Source organism: Nycticebus coucang, chromosome 10 (assembly GCF_027406575.1).
Source record: "Nycticebus coucang isolate mNycCou1 chromosome 10, mNycCou1.pri, whole genome shotgun sequence".
Taxonomy (NCBI): Eukaryota; Metazoa; Chordata; class Mammalia; order Primates; family Lorisidae; genus Nycticebus; species Nycticebus coucang.
In genome coordinates, this window is record NC_069789.1 from 127428957 (window position 1) to 127448953 (window position 19997).

The following is a 19997-nucleotide window of genomic DNA, read 5'->3' on the forward strand; positions in this document are numbered from 1 at the left end:
AAACATAGGAAGGGACTTATCTAAGCAAGGAGGCAGAAGGCACCAGTGCTGGCTGAGAGAGTAGGTTATGAAAGGGTGGGGGAGTTGTGTCTCCTGCACAGTGAATTAATGCTGCGTCTGACACTGATTTTAGAATCCACAACAGGTGATGATCTTGCACTAGGGTCTTATCTCGAGTGCCATCCAGGACCAAGGTAGGGGACTCTGATGCTTCCCAGGAACACTGGCTATGAAGGATGTATGGGAGGGTAGAGAGGGGGTGGCGGGGACTATGAAATTAAGAAAGACTATTACACTAGAAAAGGGTAGCTTTAGGTATATAAGAAGTAAATGTTGGAGCAGAGGTTGGTAGGCCGTTTCCCCCACCCCTCTACTGTTAAGCTTTGTCTTAACTTTTGTAGAGCTTTTCTGTATCTTTCAGTAAACTCTGAATACTCTAACATGGCCTATACCCTAGTCTGTTTTTGTGGCTCTGTGTTTGTTAGTGGTGTGTCTTTCAAAGGAACCCACTGTTTAAAGCTCTCGCACGCTTTCAGTGACAGCTCAAGCACTGGCATGTGAGCCTCAGGATCTGGCCTGCCTACCTATGTGTCGGGGCTGCTGACTGGGTAGGGAGATAGGGGGCTGCCTAAACGTGGGGCAACAGCCGGAGACATCAGCAGTTTTTCTCCACCAGAAAAGAAAGAGAGGAGTGATATCCTTTCTTGTCAAACTGATTTTAAATCAGGATAGCACAACACAAGGAAGACTAGGGCTCATCACCCCTCTCTGAACCCTTAATAGATATGTCCCTCCCCAGTCTGTATTTCCTCGAGCTTCTTGACAAAGACCAGAAATCCCCTTTGCTTTGTGTTGGAGGACAAGCCCATCTCCTGCTGATAGAACAGTCCCTGCAGCTGCTCCTTATCCCATCTGTACTCAGGAGAGAGGACCTTAGTGGGTTTGTGGTGAAGCAGGTACTTGTTCAAATGGCTCTCGTCATGCCACTTGGCCTCGATATCATTGGCTTGATCAATCATCATTGCCTGGTGACAGGCCTTGGTCAGCCTGTAAACCTCCAGCACTGACCCCCCAAATAAGGCTCCTGAGTAGTAAAAGTCCCCCTCGTCCTCAGGAATGTAGGCCTGTGACTGAGGCCGTCGTTCATATGCAAAGCTGTCCCGCCGATACTTGAGGTAGCCAGGATGGAGGGTCCCAAAGAGGGACGAGAGGATCTCCACACCCACGTGGTCACTGAACTTCACGTCCACATCTGAGCACACCAGGTAATCCACCTCCCCGAGGAAGCGCTGCTGGGAAAAGTTGCTGATCACTTCCATGCGCCTCATGGAGATGTCCTGCAAGGAGGCATGACTCTGGGCCTTGAGGATGACCATCTGCCTTCCTTCACGGAGCAGGATGCGAGGAACATGGTCAGGTTGGTCAGTGAAGATGTAATAGTTCACCCTGTGTCCCACCATGAAGTACTTCTCTGCAGTCTCCAGGAATACTCTCAGGAAAAATGTGTATTTCTTCAGGGCAAACACCGCCAACCCGATGGTGGCATTCTGGAGCCGGAACTGCTCATTGAGTAAGTCAGTGTTGAAGGTCCCCTCCCACACAATGGGAGCCAGCCAAGGGGTCATAAGGAGGACATCTTGTCTGGAGGGCTTTAGCACGTCTGGCTGGGGATACACTGTCCTTGGTAATTTTTTGAGTCGCTGCTGGCTGTGGAGTTTTCCAACAGCTTTGCTTGTCCCAGCTAGCATGCTTTTCGGGTTCTGGTTCTGTGGGTTCAGGTAACTATAACCACAGAAGCACAAGATGAGACCCGCAAGCAGAAATAAGGTCACAGGTAGCAAGGAGCATTTTTGTTTTCCAGACAACACCTTCAGTGGTTGGGCCATGCCTCCAGGACCAGTGGATGCTCCCTTTTCTCTCCTTCACACTGCAAGGCCACTCACCCCTCATCAACCCTCTGTGCTCAGCGGTCTCCCCAGGGCAGGGTAAGGCTGAACTCCTGGACCCTGAGGGGTCTGCACCCCACTGCTTGCCCACTACTCCAGCGGCATAGGCTCCACAAATGCTGGCTCCTGTGGTGGGGTGTATCTGGGCTTGGGGATACTCCAGGTAGAAAGATCCACGTCCTGGTGGACTGTGGTAAAATCAGTTCCAGTTTCAGGCTTGTCAATGTCACCAGGGGCAGCACTTTATCAACAGACAACTAGAACTTAAGGACTGGTGTTCAGGAGAGAGGTCAGGTCTCTGGGAACAGGCATAGGAGACTGGCTCAAGGCAGACCAAGTGCAGAGATTGTGATGAAAGCAGGACAGAGCAGGAAACCAGCAGGGGGCCTGAGCAGGTGGTCAGAGGGCTTGTGCTCTGGCCTGCCCTTGACACCCATTAGCTGTGAGACCATGATCGAAGCCAGTGATTTTCAACTGGTATGCTGCAGTACACTGGGGTGCCGTGAGAGGATCATAGGTGTGCCACAAACACATTTTACATATCATTCATAAAATTCTTTTCAAACAAGTTCAAACCACAGTACATGTTTTTTTACACTTTTTTTGAATCAACATAATTTAAGTGTGCCACTCCAGTTTAACTATAAGTTCGAATGTGTTGTGAGATTTTTTTTTAAAGGTTGAAAAACATGATCTAAGCACTGAATTTCCTGAAAAAAAAAACATCCATAAAGTGGACACTAGACGTGACCATCCTTCAGGCCTGATCTGGGTATTGTGGTGAAGGAAAGAGGCAATGTACAGAGCAAGGCTTCCCGTTCCCGTCACAATCACTTGAGATCTGCTGAGCATTTACTAGTGAGCTTTCAGGGCTTACACTGTTGTTAGGACTAGGCTGCTAAGCTTACTGTGAATCATCTTCCTCAGTCCTCGCCACAGACTGGGGATCCATGCTACATAGCCCCCATTGTGAAAATGGGGGACAGCCTCAGAGAGCTGCATGGGCAGCCCACAACCCACGTCCAGCTGGAAAGTGCTGAGGCTGCCCAGGCTGCCAGACTCCAGGATTGGACTCTAGGCCTCCATGTGTTCTGACCCTTCATCTCATTTGTGCAGTCTTTGAGGTTTCCCTTATCCCTGTTCTTTCACCAGTGAGGATCCTTCTGTTTTCTTCCTTACAAGCCCACATCTGCCATCCTTCAGATGAATCCCTCAAGAAAGTGAAGCAGCACTGAGCCAGCACCTTTGTTGACTTAGGGCTTACTGCTTTGCATCTCATACACCTCCTCCTACCATCCCCAGCAATTCCAAGGTATCTTCTGTAAAGCATAGCCTCTCCCTCCTGCACCACTGTGGGACCGATGGCAGGTGAAAAAGTGTCCCATGGCTGAAGAGAAGCACCTGTGCCACAAGGCTGACTGGTGCTCATAACTTCTCTGTTCCCCCTTGTGCCTGCCTTCTGGAGACATGGGTCGTCCATGGCTCTGAAAACTTCTCATGGCAGTTCTGAGCATAGTGGGAGGAACAGGAGTGTATTCCCATGAGTATCTTTTAAGGGAGTGTCTTTGTCTCTCTGTGGTCTGGAGGTGACATTTGTCCATTTGTGCTAAGGATGTTTGCAAATTTCTGGCATGCACATCAGATCAACATGTTGGGAAAATGTCAAAATTTCAGCCACCAGCTTCTGTGGGAGGGCAGAAACAAGGCATCAAAGAATGGCTTCACGTGCAGGTGGCAGGTGCTTCCTACTCCTTGTGGGACTCTGTTTTATCTGTTATTGGACCCCACAGTGGGGGGGGGGGGAGTCTGTGTCAGAAGCTTCATTTCCCAGGAGGCACATGCTTGGAAATGCTCAGGACTCCAAGGCAGGGAGCATCAGAGATGACCCTGAGACCATAAAAGGCACTGGGTCAGCTTTCTTTCCCATCTTGAAGGCTCTGAGGATATGCTGACATGGAGGCCTAAGGCAGAGTACCAAAGGAATCTGAGTTAGAAAACAGTCCCACAGCCAGGCACAGGAGCTCATGTCTATAATCCTAGCACTCTGGGAGGCCATGGCAGTTGGATCACTTGAGCTCAGGAGTTTAAGACCAGCCTGAGCAAGAATGAGACCACATCTCTACTAAAAATAGAAAAACTAGCCAGTTGTTGTGGGGGTGCCTCTAGTCTCAGCTACTTGGGAGGCTGAGGCAAGAGATCACTTGAGCCCAAGAATATGAGGTTGATGTGAGCGATTATGCCACGGCACTCTACCCAAGGTGACAGACTCTATTTCAAAAAAAAAAAAAAAAAAAAAGCCTGCCAAAAGGAAGTCCTAAAGAATAAACAAGTGCAGCGTGGCTTTGAGCATATGGAGTCCAAGAGCCCACTCTTGGAGTCTGGCTGATTAGTTGGCTTCAGTACTTCTTACCTGGCAGGTAGCCATGGGCCAGTCACCCCGCTCCCTGAGTCTGTTTCTCCATCTGTACAGTGATCATACAGCATCCATGCCCAGGCTTTTTCTGAGCAGTCAGTAAGGTAATGCACATCAGGGTCAGGAGACCGATTCTAACCACAGTGTAAGGCCTGGTACCTACTAAGTAAATTCTCAGTAGAATTTTAAGTGATTATTAGGGAAACAACAGACAACCGTAACAATGATCTTCTGTCTTTTCTGTCATGGTCCCCAGATCAGGCTTGAAGCCTCATCAGGGTGGGTGGGTTGTGTTACAGAAAGGTAATTCCTGAGACAACGAGGATTGTAAAGGAGGAAAGGATTTATTTCAGGAGATGCATCTGCTGGAAGAGGGAGGCATGGACGGTCTCAAATGCGCTTCTCCCACCCACAGGGTCAGAGGGTTTTTATGCAGAAGAAAATGAATAATGCATGAGGGGAGTGAACATCATTGCATGTTTGGCGTGGAGTGCAGGGTACACAAGCTCAGTGAGAAATCATGCTATTACATACATCTCATGAACAAAAAACGGTGGATAAGTCCCTCCCAGGGCAGGAATTTTAGTATTATAATGAACTAGCGGTTAACATTGGTCATTTTTTTTTCAGTCTTGTGCATAGTGGGTTTTGGGGCACAATCTGTAGTGGCCATCTTTTGTCTTTTCTGGACAAACAGGTGATGTGAGGCTCTGTAGTCATCTCAAGGAGTTTCCTCCATTTGTGGGACAGAAACTCAAAAGGGAATGTTTCAGTGAGACACAAAGTTACAAAGTTCTGGTCAGCAATTCTTACTAGGCTGGGAATGAAACATAAGAGAACTACAAAATTTTTTTTTAAATATTTTCTTGCTTATGGAACTGGTTACAGATAGTCCTGACGTTATGGATTTTCCAGGAAACTGTGCTCTGATAAAAGTTTCATAGCAAGTAAGAGGCCAGAGCACCACAGCCCTCCAACCACATGACCAGACCCCCTGGTGGCTCCTGTCCTGCCTGGCTTTCATCACAATCACTGAGACTTGCTCAGTGGCCTACCTTGATTTAGTCTCTTGAAGCTGTTTCAGGAACCCTGACTTCCCTCCAACATTATAGCCCAGAAGTTCTAGCTGTGTGTTAAGTGAATCCTGCCACCTGATTGTTTTACATGCCTTCAAACCAAAACTGAATTTATTGGGTTTCTACGAGCTCTGGAGTTTTCCTCCATGTGGAAACCCAGGATGGCCTGCTGTCACGTGCCCTCACACTGGGGTGAGGGATCAGGAAGAAGAGAGTGGACCCAGGCACCTCATGGTCCATGCATTCTGCCTCACCCTGTCCAGAAGAGGCCACTGTAGGCAGAAGGTTGAGGGGAAAACAGGTGCCCTAACAGCATCTAAAGGATGAAAGCTGCGTCAGCCAGAAGTGGGGCCATGGCCAGGCTGCTGTGGACATTGTCCAGGCAATACCACTTCCTTTGTCACGGGGACTTTCTTCTAATAACTCTCATCTTGTCCTTCTGTGGTTATAGTTACCTGAACCCACAGAACCAGAACCTGAAAAGCATGCTAGCCGGGACAAGCAAAGCTGTTGGAAAACTCTACAGCCAGTAGCAACTCAAAAAATTACCAAGGACAGTGTATCCCCAGCCAGACATGCTAAAGCCCTCCAGACAAGATGTCCTCCTTATGACCCCTTGGCTGACCTTCAACACTGACTTACTCAATGAGCAGTTCCGGCTCCAGAATGCCACCATCGGGTTGGCGGTGTTTGCCCTGAAGAAATACACATTTTTCCTGAGGGTATTCCTGGAGACTGAAGAGAAGTACTTCATGGTGGGACACAGGGTGAACTATTACATCTTCACTGACCAATCTGACTATGTTCCTCGCATCCCGCTCCGTGAAGGAAGGCAGATGGTCATCCTCAAGGTCCAGAGTCATGCCTCCTTGCAGGACATCTCCATGACGCGCATGGAAGTGATCAGCAACTTTTCCCAGCAGCGCTTCCTCAGGGAGGTGGATCACCTGGTGTGCTCAGATGTGGACGTGAAGTTCAGTGACCACGTGGGTGTGGAGATCCTCTCGTCCCTCTTTGGGACCCTCCATCCTGGCTACCTCAAGTATTGGCGGGACAGTTTTGCATATGAATGTCGACCTCAGTCACAGGCCTACATTCCTGAGGACAAGGGGGACTTTTACTACTCGGGAGCCTTATTTGGGGGGTCAGTGCTGGAGGTTTACAGGCTGACCAAGGCCTGTCACCAGGAGATGATGATTGACCAAGCCAATGACATCGAGGCCAAGTGGCATGACGAGAGCCATTTGAACAAGTACCTGCTTCACCACAAACCCACTAAGGTCCTCTCTCCTGAGTACAGATGGGATAAGGAGCAGCTGCAGGGACTGTCCTATCAGCAGAAGATGGGCTTGCCCACCAACATAAAGTGAAGTAGACTATGATCATAGTAAAGTACCTCCAGAATATATGGGCTGATCAGACAAGTTTCCAGAAAGTGTTGAGAGATGGGTGACAGCCAGTCAGCCCTAGTCTTCCTCTTAGCATGCTATCCTGATTTAGTCAGTTTGACAAGGAAGGATATCACTCCTCTTTTTCCTTTTTGATGGAGAAAAACTGCTGATACCTCCCACCATTGCCCCATGTTTAAGCAGCCCCAGCTCTATCTCCCTACCCAGTTACCACCCCCTACACACAGGTAGGCAGGCCAGATCCCGCAGCACAGGTGCAAGTTCCTGAGTAGCCACCACCTTGCGCTCATCACTGGGTGCTCCTAACCTCCCTCAGGGTGGATGAGGTCATTGGTGGTAGCTTGTCCTGACATACTGCAGATCAGAGATGAGATATTTTCCGGAAGAAAGAATGAGCCTCTTAGACACAGAGTTACCTGCCTTCCATGACAGGCAGGTCCTCTAGACCCCTGGACAAGCAGATAAACACATATTCTCATTTTCAGATTTCTTGAAAAAGTTGAAAGATTGTGTTTCCAAGTGAAGGCATTCTTTTCTGGTGGTTGGCTGTCTATCTTCAAACATCATCAGCAATGCACTGGGAGAAGCTGTGCTCTGGGAGCTGTTCACTGGGAGCAGCTGTGCTCTGGGAGCAGCTGTTCACTGATTACAGAGCAGGCCTCCCTCCCCTTTCTTTTTTTTAGTTTATTATTAAATCATAGCTGTGTACATTAATGCAATCATAATTGCATGGGGCACCATACACTGGTTTTATATACCATTTGACATATTTTCATCACACTGGTTAACATAGCCTTCCTGGCATTTTCTTAGTTATTGTGTTAAGACATTTATATTCTACATTTACTAAGTTTCACATGTATTCTTGTAAGATGCACCGCAGGTGTAATCCCACCAATCACCCTCCCTCTGCCCATCCTCCCCCCTCCCCTCCTCTCCCTCTCCCCATTCCCCATATTCTTAGGTTATAACTGGTTTATAGCTTTCATATGAAAGCTATAAATTAGTTTCATAGTAGGGCCGAGTACATTGGATACTTTTTCTTCCATTCTTGAGATACTTTACTAAGAAGAATATGTTCCAGCTCCATCCATGTAAACATGAAAGAGGTAAAGTCTCCATCTTTCTTTAAGGCTGCATACTATTCCAAGGTGTACATATACCACAATTTATTAATCCATTCGTGGATCCATGGGCACTTGGGTTTTTTCCATGACTTAGCAATTATGAATTGGGCTGCAATAAACATTCTGGTACGAATATCTTTGTTATAATGTGATTTTTCCTCTATACCTAGTAGAGGAATTATAGGATTGAATGGCAGGTCTATTTTTAAATCACTAAGTGGTCTCCAAACATGTTTCTGAAAGGAATGTATTAATTTGCATTCCCACCAGCGGTGTAGAAGTGTTCCCTTTTCTCCACAGCCACGCCAACATCTCTGGTCTTGGGATTTTGTGATATGGGCTAATCTTACTGGAGTTAGATGATATCTCAAAGTAGTTTTGATTTGCATTTCTCTGATGATTAAGGATGATGAGCATTTTTTTATATGTCTGCCTCCCCTTTCTCAGCCCTGGCTGATTGCTCGGCCTAGTTCCAACTTATTAGTGATTTGTCCATGTCCTGTCAGCTGAAAAAAAGTATTTGTAGATGATAAAAGAAGCTTTTAATTGTCATAAAAACATGTCCCATACTTGATTTCTAATAAGGCCCAGACTCCAGCATTTTCTTGGCCCTGTAAAAGAAACCTGTGGCAGCAACCTCTATTTCCTTTCCATAGTTGATAAATTTTCCTAATTTCAGGGAGCCTTCCAGCTTAAACCTCTGATTAGGAATTGCTTGTTTTTCTGTCAGTTTTAACCAACCATTTTTACACAAGCAAACTGGGGAGGGGATGTTATTTCTCTAATATAAAATGAAAATATCCTTGTGGGGCTCGCAGTGGACCAACTGTGGCAGCAAAACATGTGCTGTAGTCCAGGGCCTGCCTTCCCAGGCCACGCACTACCTTGAGGCCGCAGGTTCAGTGTTAAAGGATGTCCCAGAGACAGCCTCTCAATCTTTGTGCTTCCTGTCCTGCCAGAGACCCCATAGACACTGCCTGGCCCTTCAACTCAACTGAAAATAAAAGAGCTGTCTGTGTAATTTCTGGTTTCTTATTTTTTAAAATAGACTTCCTATTATAGCTCACTGGTTTACAGGAAAATGTGTGGAAAGTATATGAAATTTACATGACTGTTCCCTTCACCGATCCCCATGCACTCTATCTCACCTGTAATTAACCTCTTGCATTACTGTGGTTCATTTGTTATCAGTTAATTAGCTAATAGTAATACGTTATTAACTAAAACACGCAGATTACATTAGGGTTCATTTTTTTTTTTTTTTGAGACAGAGTCTCTCTTTGTTGCCCCAGGCTAGAATGTTCTGGCGTCATCATAGCTCACAGCAACCTCCAACTCTGAGGCTCAAGCAATCCTCTTGTCTTACCCTCCCAAGTAGCTGGGACTGTGGGTGTCTGCCACCATGTCAAGTTAGTTTTTCTATTTTTAGTAGGGACAGGGTCTCACTCATGCTCGGGCTGGTCTTGAATTCCTAAGCTCAAGGAATCCACTTGCCTCGGCCTCCCAGAGTGTAGGATTACAGGTGTGAACCACCGCGCCAGGCCCTTTTTACTCTCTTGATGTGTCCTTCCATAGAGAAAAGTTTCTCGTTTTGATGTAATTCAATTCAATTTTTAATTCTGTTGCTTATTCTTTAAATGTCATCCAGAAATTCCTGGCTTAAACCCAATACCATAAAGCTTCACCCTGTGTTTTCTTCTAAGATATTTAGCTCTTAAGGTATAAGTATTTGATCCATTTTGAGTTAATTTTTTTCACATGAAGTAAAGCTAAAGATTCAGCTTCATTCTTTGGCATGTGGGCAAAGTGATACCCAGTTTACTGAGCACCATTTGTGGAACATGAAAACATGAAAGATCCCCATTAGGTAAAGTAATAAATGGGAAAGAAAAACAAGGTTGGAGACTTTCAAATTATATTACAACATTATAGTAATCAAACGATATGATACTGGCCTAAAAACAGACACATACACATCAAGAGTATAGGCTTGAGCTGAGAATTGCCAAGGTAATGAACACCAAGCTTAGCAGCCCAATCCTAACATTGTAAGGACTAATGCCTGAAACATAAATGCTCAGTGGATTTTAAGTGACCATTGGGAGAATAAAGGAAAACAAACATCCATACATCTGTCTCCTCCACCATGGTTCCCAATCAGGCTTTCTGAATCAGCCTATCTGGATGGGACCCTGAAGACAGTTGGTTTTTTCTAGGAAATGTCATTCTCTGTTAAAGGTCTCATATCTAGTGACTGTCACGGAAAGACACAAGCCCCCCTCCCTGCCCATGGCTCCTGGCCTGCCCTGCTTTCATCACAATGTCTGCCTATGACTTGCTCAATGGCCTCCCTTGAACCAGTCTCCTGAGCCTGTTTCAGGAACCCTGACCTCTCTCCTGTGCACATTGGTCCTTCAGTTCTAGCTGTCTGTTGACTGAATCTTGCCACCTAGTGACCTTAACAGCATCTCAAACCAAAATTGAATTTATCAGCATTCTGTTGAGATGCCAAGTCTTCCTCTACTGGGCCCAAGTGGCCCCTGGTACTAACATTGGTCTTGGGGAGCTTGAGAGACTTCGGGACAACTAGGCTGGGCAGCTTACTTGCCACAGAGCCTCACATTTGGCCTCAGTCCAAAGGGTTGTCCTCACAGTGTGGAGGAGATGCAAAGAGCCATGGCCAAGGTGGTGCAGAATCTTCCTGGGAAATCAAAATTCTACTCGCTTCATGGTGTAACCTTTCTTTTCCTGCTGACTCTCACCGTGGCCTTCTTGAGCTATACTTTCTTGAACTTGAAAAACCAGCAGCTAGAAAGCATTCTAGCCAGGGCAGGCATGCCTGTGAGAGAACTTGACCACCTACAAGCTGTGAACGTGGCGAGGATGGTGTATCCCCAGCCGGAGCTGCTCCTGGCCTCTAAGATAGATGTCCTTGTTGTCACCCCTTGGTTGGCTCCCATTGTGTGGGAGGGAACCTTCAACATCGACATACTCGATGAGCAGTTCTGGCTTGAGAATGCCACCATTGGATTAACTGTGTTTGCCCTTGAAGAGTATATGCATTTCCTGAAACTGTTCCTAGAGACCGCAGAGGCACACTTCATGGTGGGGCACAGGCTGAAGTACTACATCTTCACGAACCAACCGGATCACGTGCCACTCATTAAGCCCCGTGAGGGAAGGCAGATGGTCATCCTTGAGGCCCAGAGCTATGCCTGCCACATGGAAGTGATCAGCAACTTTTCCCAGCAGCGCTTCCTCAGGGAGGTGGATTACCTGGTGTGCTCAGATGTGGATGTGAAGTTCAATGACCACGTGGGTGTGGAGATCCTCTCGTCCCTCTTTGGGACCCTCCATCCTGGCTACCTCGGGTTGCAGCGGGAAAGCTTTGCATATGAACGCCGGCCTCAGTCACAGGCCTACATTCCTGAGGACGAGGGGGACTTTTACTACACGGGAGCCTTATTTGGGGGGTCAGTGCTAGAGGTTTACAGGCTGGCCAAGGCCTGTCACCAGGCGATGATGATTGACCAAGCCAATGACATCAAGGCCAGGTGGCATGACGAGAGTTACTTGAACAAGTACCTGCTTCACCGCAAACCCACCAAGGTCCTCTCTCCTGAGTACATGTGGGATAAGCAGCTGCTGACCTTGCTTGTGGATGAGGAGAGAATGATTGAGGATCTGTGGATGCTCCGAATCACCAAGCAACTGGCAACAAATGATGGGTATGTCCAGGAAGAGCTTGAAGAAGAGCTATGGTGAAACGTTCAGAAATCTGGTATTCTAAATCGGAACCACAGCAAAGGTATACTACTCTACTTTGTTTTCCTGTCTGGTTGAGAAAATTTGCTTAGGCCTGGCGCACACACCACCATTCCCACTAACCCCAACTGAATTAGGCCTAGCACCACCCCCAACACACACACACACATATACACATTTAGGCAGGCCTGATTCCTGGCATCCTGGGCCCAGGCTGAAGTTCCTGAACTGCCACTACCTTGAGCTTCTCCTAATGTGTTTTAGGACGCATGAGGTGAGTGCTCTCAACCTGTCCTAATGTAGGGGATCAGTGATGAGGTCTATTCTAGAGTAAGGACACACAGCTCCTGGACATACAGTCTTTCGCCTCCTATGACACAGTCACGAAAGGACCTGCCTTGGCCCTTGGCCAAGCAAACACATGAAAACTTCAGTTTTAAGCCAAATTTCTTTTCAGAGTCTTTGTATAAGTTGAAAGGTCCCTTTAGTGTACAGGCAAGAGAAGAGTGTGATGGCAAATCAGGACACTTTCTTGGTGCTCTGGGTCTTGTCTGTCCCCTGGGAGCAAGGAAGGTTCCCCCAATACCACACTCCCACTGATTGCTTCCAGCCCAATTTCAATTTCTTTGTGAATTGTCAGTTCCCTGTCAACCGGAAGAAAATTATTTCTAGATGATAATAGGAAGTTTGCTTATGTCATGAAAGCCTGTCTCTTTTTTTTCCCCTTGGAAATGATTTCTGTGCCCTTTGGCAAGACCATTTGGTGGCCAGAAATCCTGTATTTTATTGGCTCAGTTTCTCCCCCCACTCTCTATCTCATTTGCAAAAGCAGGAAGGAAGTCACACATTAGTAACCTTTAATTTTCTTCTGTGCATAGAGAATTTTCATAATTACTTGGACCTTTTCCACGTTTAAAAGGCTCCAGTTCTAACTTGTGTGTTTTTCCATGTCCATGTTGAGCAGTCATTTTTACACAAAAACAATCTGGGGAAATGTTTTCTCCCTAATGAAAAATGAAACTACCCTGGTGGGACTCACAGAGGCCTGATTGCTGGCCAAGGCAGCAGAACAGATCCTGCCATCCTTGTCCTGCCCCAGTCCACCCTCTACCCCATGGCCATGGCTTCAGGGTTCAGGGTGTCCCAGAGCTGGCCTCTCCAAACTTTCAGCCCTCTGTCCCAACGGAGGCCTCACTGCCATCAGCCGCAGAGGAACACAGGTGGTGTGCTGTGTTGTTTCTGGTTTTATCTGTTGGTTTGTAAACATCACTCTTCTGTGGTGGTTATTGTAAAGTATGGAAATCTCCCATTGGAAATCCTCATGTGCTGTTTAAAATGTAGTCTTTATCTAGAACAAGATAGGTTCTCATTCCACACCTTCACTGTGTTTCCCGTGAAGATTTTTGAACTTTTTTATAAGTTTTATTTTGCTTTTAATCGACACAACATAATTTTATGCATTTATGGGGTGTAATATGATGTTTCAATACATAAATACGTTGTAGTCAGAGCCATGAGCATGTCTTTCACCTCAAATACATGTCATTTCTCTTTGGCGAGAATGGATAGATGAATTTTTTAAAATGTGGTATATGTAGCATTCTGGGAGGCTGAGGTGGGTGGATCCCTTGAGCTCATGAGTTCGAAACCAGCCTGAGCAACAGAAAGAACCCCATCTCTACTGAAAATAGAGAAACTAGCCAGGTGTTGTGGTGGGCACCTGTAGTCCCAGCTATTCAGGAGGCTGAGGCAAAAGGCTGAGGGCTCAACTCTTGGTTGAGCCCAAGAGTTTGAGATTGCTGTGAGCTACGATGACACCATGGCATTCTACCTAGGGGAACAGAGTGAGACTTTAGCTCAAAAAATAAATAAATAAATAAAACAAAACAAAATAAAATGTGATATACATGTAGATACACGATGGAATATTTGATCCATAAAAAACAATGAAATCCTGTCATTTGCAAGCATATAGATATACCCAGAGGATGTAGTATGAAGGGGATGTTTTAATTTTGGAAGAAGACAGTTCTAATGTTCAGTATGCATTTTTCACTGTTATGCCAAAATCATGTTAGTAATAAATCTCAGGAACAGAAGAGCAGTGAGTGGATCAGAGTTCTGATTGCCCTTCTGAGGGGATTGGGAAGTCCTACCATGAGCTCAGGACCCACCCAGGAGGGTCCTCCAGTTCTCATCTTACTCTCTCCTTGGACATTGTCACCACCAGCCAGGAACACACCAAGGAACGAGCTCCCTGAGGCCATAGGTTATGGAATCACCTTGGAATGGGATCCCATTGTAGGAATGAATCTTTGCCACTCGTGTCCCTGTCCTGACTTGAGCTCCATCTTCCTTCTTTTTTCATGTTGAAAGCTGGAATCCTGACCACACCCGACACTGTCTTTCCCATCCCTCACCAGGCTGATTCTAGCAAAGCACTGCAGCTCAGCTCTGCCTGGCAGGACGTCACGGATGATGGACACGTGACACACGTGACCACTGAGAGTGTGGGGGCTGGAGTCAGGTGGAACCAGAGCAAGCCAGTTTATCTTTCTGAGACTGTTTCCTCGTCCGTGAAATGAGGATTCAATTAAACAACAGGTGCCTCACCCTAAGATTCACCAGCCTGAGAGGTTAGAAAGATGTCAACAGCCACAGAAAGAAAGCCCTCTCTCCGTCCCAGAGCCTGAAAGGTCATGCCCGTGATTGAGGGGACTCTGAAGATGACCTAAGTAGGCTCTCCACAAACCCTTTTAGTCTCCTGGGGGCATCTGCCATTTTCTGCCACTTCCCAAGGAGGCCAACTTTCTGTGGGCCCTTACCCTAGTCCTCACCTTGTACCCTTTTGTCAGTTTGTAAGGACAGTTTCACTACAACAACGCAGTTGAGTGGTTGTGACCAAAACCATATGGCCCTGCAGGTTAACCTTGTGAATGGTGGGGGAAGGGGAGGGACAGTCAGGCCATATGCAGAGAAACAGGGATGAGCTGAGTCTTCTGGTTTCCATCTTTCTCCTCACAGTTCCCTGGGGCTGCAGGGCATTACCTGAGGGCACAGCTGGTCAGGAGGAAGACGGAGAGACAGACCATGAGCTGTGGACAAGAGCCTTTATGTGGGTCGCGGGGTGGGCAAAGGGTTAGGCAAGGACAAGCAGCCTCAGGGTCGGCAGTTTTGAATATTTCTGCAGGCTCTAGGGCTCATGGGCTGTCCCTGATTGTCCAGGGCAGTGGTTCTCAACCTTCCTAATGCCGCAGCCCTTTAATACAGTTCCTGATGGTCGCGACCCACAAGTTGAGAACCACTGGTATAGGACAATTACAATGAGTATACAGCATAGAGTGAACCAATAGCTTAAGAAGGGGCCAGGGCCTCAAAATTGTGTCAAGATGGCATTTTTCAAAAACGATATTATGGCCAGCGCAGTGGCTTGTGCCTGTAGTCCTAGCACTCTGGGAGACTGAGGCAGGTGGTGAGCTTGAGCTCAGAAGGTCAAGACCAGCCTGAGCAAGAGCAAGACCCTGTCTCTATTAAAAATACAAAAATTGGAGGGATGGAGGGAGGGGGGTGGGGCCTTAGTGTGTGTCACACTTTATGGGGGCAAGACATGATTGCAAGAGGGACTTTACCTAACAATTGCAATCAGTGTAACTGGCTTATTGTACCCTCAATGAATCCCCAACAATAAAAAAAAAAATACAAAAATTGGGGCAGTGCCTGTGGCTCGAACCGGAGGTAGTGGGTTCAAACCCAGCCCCAGCCAAAAACTGCAAAACAAAAACAAAAACAAAAATTAGCTGGGTGTAGTGGTAGGTGCCTGTAATCCCAGCTACTTGGGAGGCTGAGGCAAGAGGATTACTCAAGCCCAAGAGTTTGAAGTTGCTGTAAGCTATGATGCCACAATACTCTACTGAGAGCAACAGAGTGAGACTCTGTCTCAAAATAAATAAATACATATATATAGATATATATATACACTGTAAAATATTTACTCTCTGACCTTTTACAGAAAAGTTTGGTCTAAAAAAGAAGTCTAGACTGCTAGTTCAAGTTGTAGGTCACAACTCATACCTCAAATGAGCTCTTCACAGATGCTTACAGAGATAATTCAGAAAAATGTTAAATAGGGAAAATTTCCCATCCTGGGGATGAGTGAAAGATGCCTCAGAAGTCAAAGGGTCAGTTCTCGGCCCACTCTGAGTCCAATACAGGCCAGAGGGAACCCCTAGACTCAGCTAAGGTTCACCACAGGCCCAGGCTGAGCAGAGTAGATGCTGTGGGGTCACCATGGCAACGTGGTCAGCCCTGTGCTCTGACCTCTCACAAACCCAAGTTAAAAGTTCAGCTCCACCATTTATCAGCAGCATGATCTTGGGGAGGTTACCTGTAGTGTTTATCTGCGGCTGTGTAACACAGCATAAAACATTATCATCGACCATCTCATGCAGTTTCGGAAGCAGCTAGGCTGGGTGGTTTGGGCTCAGGATCTCTGATATGGTTGCTTTCAGCCAACAGAGATCATATGGTCTATTAACGTGGTGAATTACATTTATAAATTTGCATTTGTTAAACCATCCTTTCCAACCCTTAAATGAAGCTCACTTGGTCATGGTGAGGTATTTTTTTGATGTGCAGCTGAATTCAGTTTGCTAAGATTTTAATGAAAATTTTTGCATCTATATTCATAGTCATATTCTGTAGTTGGTTTTTTTTCCCCTGTCTTTGTTATCAAGGTGATATGGCTTCGTGGAATGACTTGGGGAGGATTCCTTCCATCTCAATGTTATGGAGTAATTTCTGCAGTAAAGGATAAAGATCCTCTTTGTAGGTTTAATACAATTTGGACATACAACTGTCTATTCCGGGCCTTTTTTTAGTTGGAAAATTTTTTTATTGCTGCTTTAGCTTTGGTGCTTGAAATCAGTCTGTTCAGGTGATCTGGTTCTTCCTGACTCAGCCTAGAAGTTTGAGTGTTTCCAAGAAGTTGTCCATTTCTTTCACATTTTCAAGTTTAAAAGCATAAAGTTTTAAAAAGTATTCTGAGATGATGTTCTGTATTTCCATGATATCAGTTACAGTTTCTCCTTTTTCTTGTATGATTGAGCTTATTAGAATCCTTTCTTTTCTGTTTGTAGTTAACCTGGCAAGAGGCTTGTCAATTTTATCTTCTCAAAAAAACATTTCTTTCTTCATTAATCTTTTGAATAGTTCTTTTGTTCTCAATTTCATTTAGTTCTGCCCTGATCTTGGTTATTTCTTTTCTTCTTCTGGATGGCCTTTTCTTTTCTCGTTCCTTGAGATGATTCATTAGGTTGCTGATTGGTGATCTTTCTGTCCTCTTAGGATGGCCTTTGCTGTATCCCACAGATTTTGATAACTTGTGCCCCCATTGTCATTTAGTTCAAAGAATTTTTTTATTTCTATCTTCTCATTGAACCACTATTAGTCATCAATAGGTTGTTTAGTTTCCATAATTTTGTGTACAAATGAGTGTTTATATCAGCATTGATTTCTAGTTTTATTCCACTGTGGTCTGGGAAGATACACGGTATAATTTCTTCTTTTTTTAAATTTGTTGAGATATGTTTGTTGGTCCAGGATGTGATTAATCTTAGAGAATGTTCCATGAGCTAATGACAAGAATATACATTCAGCAGCTTGGGATAGAATGTCCCGTAAATGTCTGTTAAGTCCATTTGTTCTCAAGTTCTGTTTTAAGTCCATGGTTTCTCTACTTATTTTCTGTTTGGAGGATCTGCCCAGTTCTGTCAGTGGGATGTTGAAGTCCCCAGTGACTACTGTGCTGCTGTTTATTGTTTTGATTAGTTCAAGCAAAGACTGTCGTAAGAATCTGGGCACTCCTCTGATGGGTGCATAAATAATTATGATTTTTAGGTCTTCTTACTGAATTGTTCTCTTTGCCATTATATAGTGACCTTCTTTACCTTTCTTTTCTTTTGTTGATTTAAAGTATAATGTTATCTTCTGATATAAGAATTGCTATACCAGCTTTCTTTTAGTTTACGTTTGTTTGGGATATTGTTTTTGATCTTTTCACCTTGAGTCTAAATAAGTCCTTAAGGGTTACATGTATTTCCTGGGGACAGCAGATACTCGGTTTGTATTTTTTTATCCACTCAGCCAGCCTATGTCTCTTCAGTGGGGAGGTCAAGCCATTCACATTTATTGAAAGTATTGATATGTGTGGTAGATTTTTGTTCATCCTGTTGGGTTGACCCTTATTATTTTGTTTTATCTCTTGAGTTATTATAGTATCTGAACTCTGAAATATGATGTACTGAAAGTAAAATCAGTTGAATTAGATTCAAAGATGGGATTATTAATTACTATGGAGACATGTCCTAATAATAAAAGAGTTGATTCATTGAGAAGATACAAATATGTTAAATGTTTGTGCACCTAAGAGCCAGACTTCAGCCTTGGCACCTGTAGCTCAGTGGTTAGGGCGCCAGCCACATACACCGGAGCTGGCGGGTTTGAATACAGCCCAGGCCTGCCAAACAGCAATGACAACTGCAACCAAAAAATAGCCAGGCATTGTGGCAGGTGCTTGTAGTCCCAGCTACTTGGGAGGCTGAAGCAAGAGGATTGCTTAAGCCCAAGAGTTTGAGGTTGCTGTGGGCTGTGATCTTTTCCTATCTGAAAGAGTTGTATAACACTAGTAAAATATTGCCCTTGCAAGTTTAACAGATTTCTCCAGGATAACCATCCGGATAAGCAGTTTTAATCATGCAGAGGTGTTTATAAGTAACCTGTGATCCTTTCAGTATTTGTCAGAACAATAGTGATGATCCCCTTTTTATTCCTGAGTTTTTCCTTTTAATTTCTTTATCAAACTTGCTGGAGGTTTATCAATTTTTAAATATCTTTTATAATCTCTTAGAAATTCACTTTCAGGTTTGTTGATTTTCTCTAATGTTTTATGATTTTCCCAGCAATGGATGATTGAAAACCAAAATTTTAAAGATTTCATTTACAACAGCATAAAACTTACACAATACTCAGGAACAAATTGACAAATGCCATGTAAGACATTTACCCTGAAAACTATGAAAGAGGTGTTGGTGAATTTTTCTGTAAAGGGGCAAATAGTAAATACAGGGTGGACATAAAGTTCGTGTGCAATTTAAAATAGTTTATCAGTGTAAATTGCACACAAACTTTATGGACACCCTGTATTATTGGCTTTGCAGATTACAGATGGTCCCTGTTGTGCATTCATCTCTGTTTTTCTTTTTCTCTTTTCATTTTCTACAAACTTTAAGAATTTCTAAGCCATTCTAAGCTCATTGGCACCACGACAACCGACTAAAGCATGTTTGGCCCACAGACTGTAATTTGTCAGCCCCTACTATAAAATATTCTGAGAGAGAAAAGTTTAAAATTCTAAACATAAAAAACCATATACTATCCTGGTGGAGTGAGCACTTGAATATTGGCAAATTGGCAATTTCAGTCAGGATCCTGAAAGTGAGTCTATAGAATGATGACCAGAGATGTTGGTGTCCTTGGTACTTCTGCACTTAAGTGATCTGTCCTGTACCTAGATCATGGACAGCTGTGCAGTTTGTACAAGACTCACTTAGCAAAGAAATGCCTGAAGTGTTTACGCTGACAGTTGGTTCTCTCTGTCCCATGTCTTTGGATGCATGGACAATGCACACGCTCATAAAAGGTGTGCCATGGCACCAAGTAGCCTGCAGACAATTAAAAAAACGTTAATGCAAGAACCTCCGCAGCCAGGTGGTCAATAACTCTGGAATCGGACAGCCTGAGTTCAAATCCTGACTCCCCATCACTGTCACCTGGCTGACCTGAGAAAGGTTCTGCTGTCTGTAATTGGAGAAATGGAATGTAAAAGGGAAACTGCCTGCCAGGGAGGGATGTTGTGGGGCAGCACCTGGGTACCAGGTCTCCCCCTCAGAAACCTTCCAGGCCCAGCTGGTGACACATGCTGACTAGTGCCTTTCTAGACAGCCACATGCAAGGTGTGCCTGCTCCAGGACTGGAGCCCTAGAGTGGTCCCTGGAGGAGGCAGTGTCTGGTAGCCCTGACCTATGATGTGGGAAGGGGTAAACTGGTGTCCTCTGTGGAGGCCGTCTAAAAGGAGGAGGCCAGGGTAAATCATACTCCACACTTCTTGGTCTCTGTCTTCCACACTGGAGCACCTGCTCTGATGCTGAATTAGATTCAGCACACCAGCCCACTAATACTGGTATGAGACCGAGTTGATCCCTGTT

The 19997-nt window shown here is 45.2% G+C and overlaps 2 protein-coding genes and 1 pseudogene across 2 annotated transcripts; 2 read left to right on the top strand and 1 right to left on the bottom strand.

The window, feature by feature from the left end:
- Nucleotides 1-776: 776 nt before the first annotated feature.
- On the bottom strand, nt 777-4371 carry LOC128596612 (histo-blood group ABO system transferase-like; annotated as a pseudogene).
- A 344-nt stretch (nt 4372-4715) lies between these two features.
- On the top strand, nt 4716-6805 carry LOC128596613 (histo-blood group ABO system transferase-like). The gene is made up of 2 exons (XM_053606175.1): nt 4716-4775; nt 5969-6805. The coding sequence occupies exons 1-2, from the start codon at nt 4716-4718 to the stop codon at nt 6803-6805; spliced, it is 897 nt and encodes a 298-aa protein (XP_053462150.1).
- A 4001-nt stretch (nt 6806-10806) lies between these two features.
- Nucleotides 10807-14321, top strand: LOC128596614 (histo-blood group ABO system transferase-like). The gene is made up of 3 exons (XM_053606177.1): nt 10807-11732; nt 12001-12010; nt 14160-14321. The coding sequence occupies exons 1-3, from the start codon at nt 10807-10809 to the stop codon at nt 14319-14321; spliced, it is 1098 nt and encodes a 365-aa protein (XP_053462152.1).
- Nucleotides 14322-19997: the final 5676 nt, after the last annotated feature.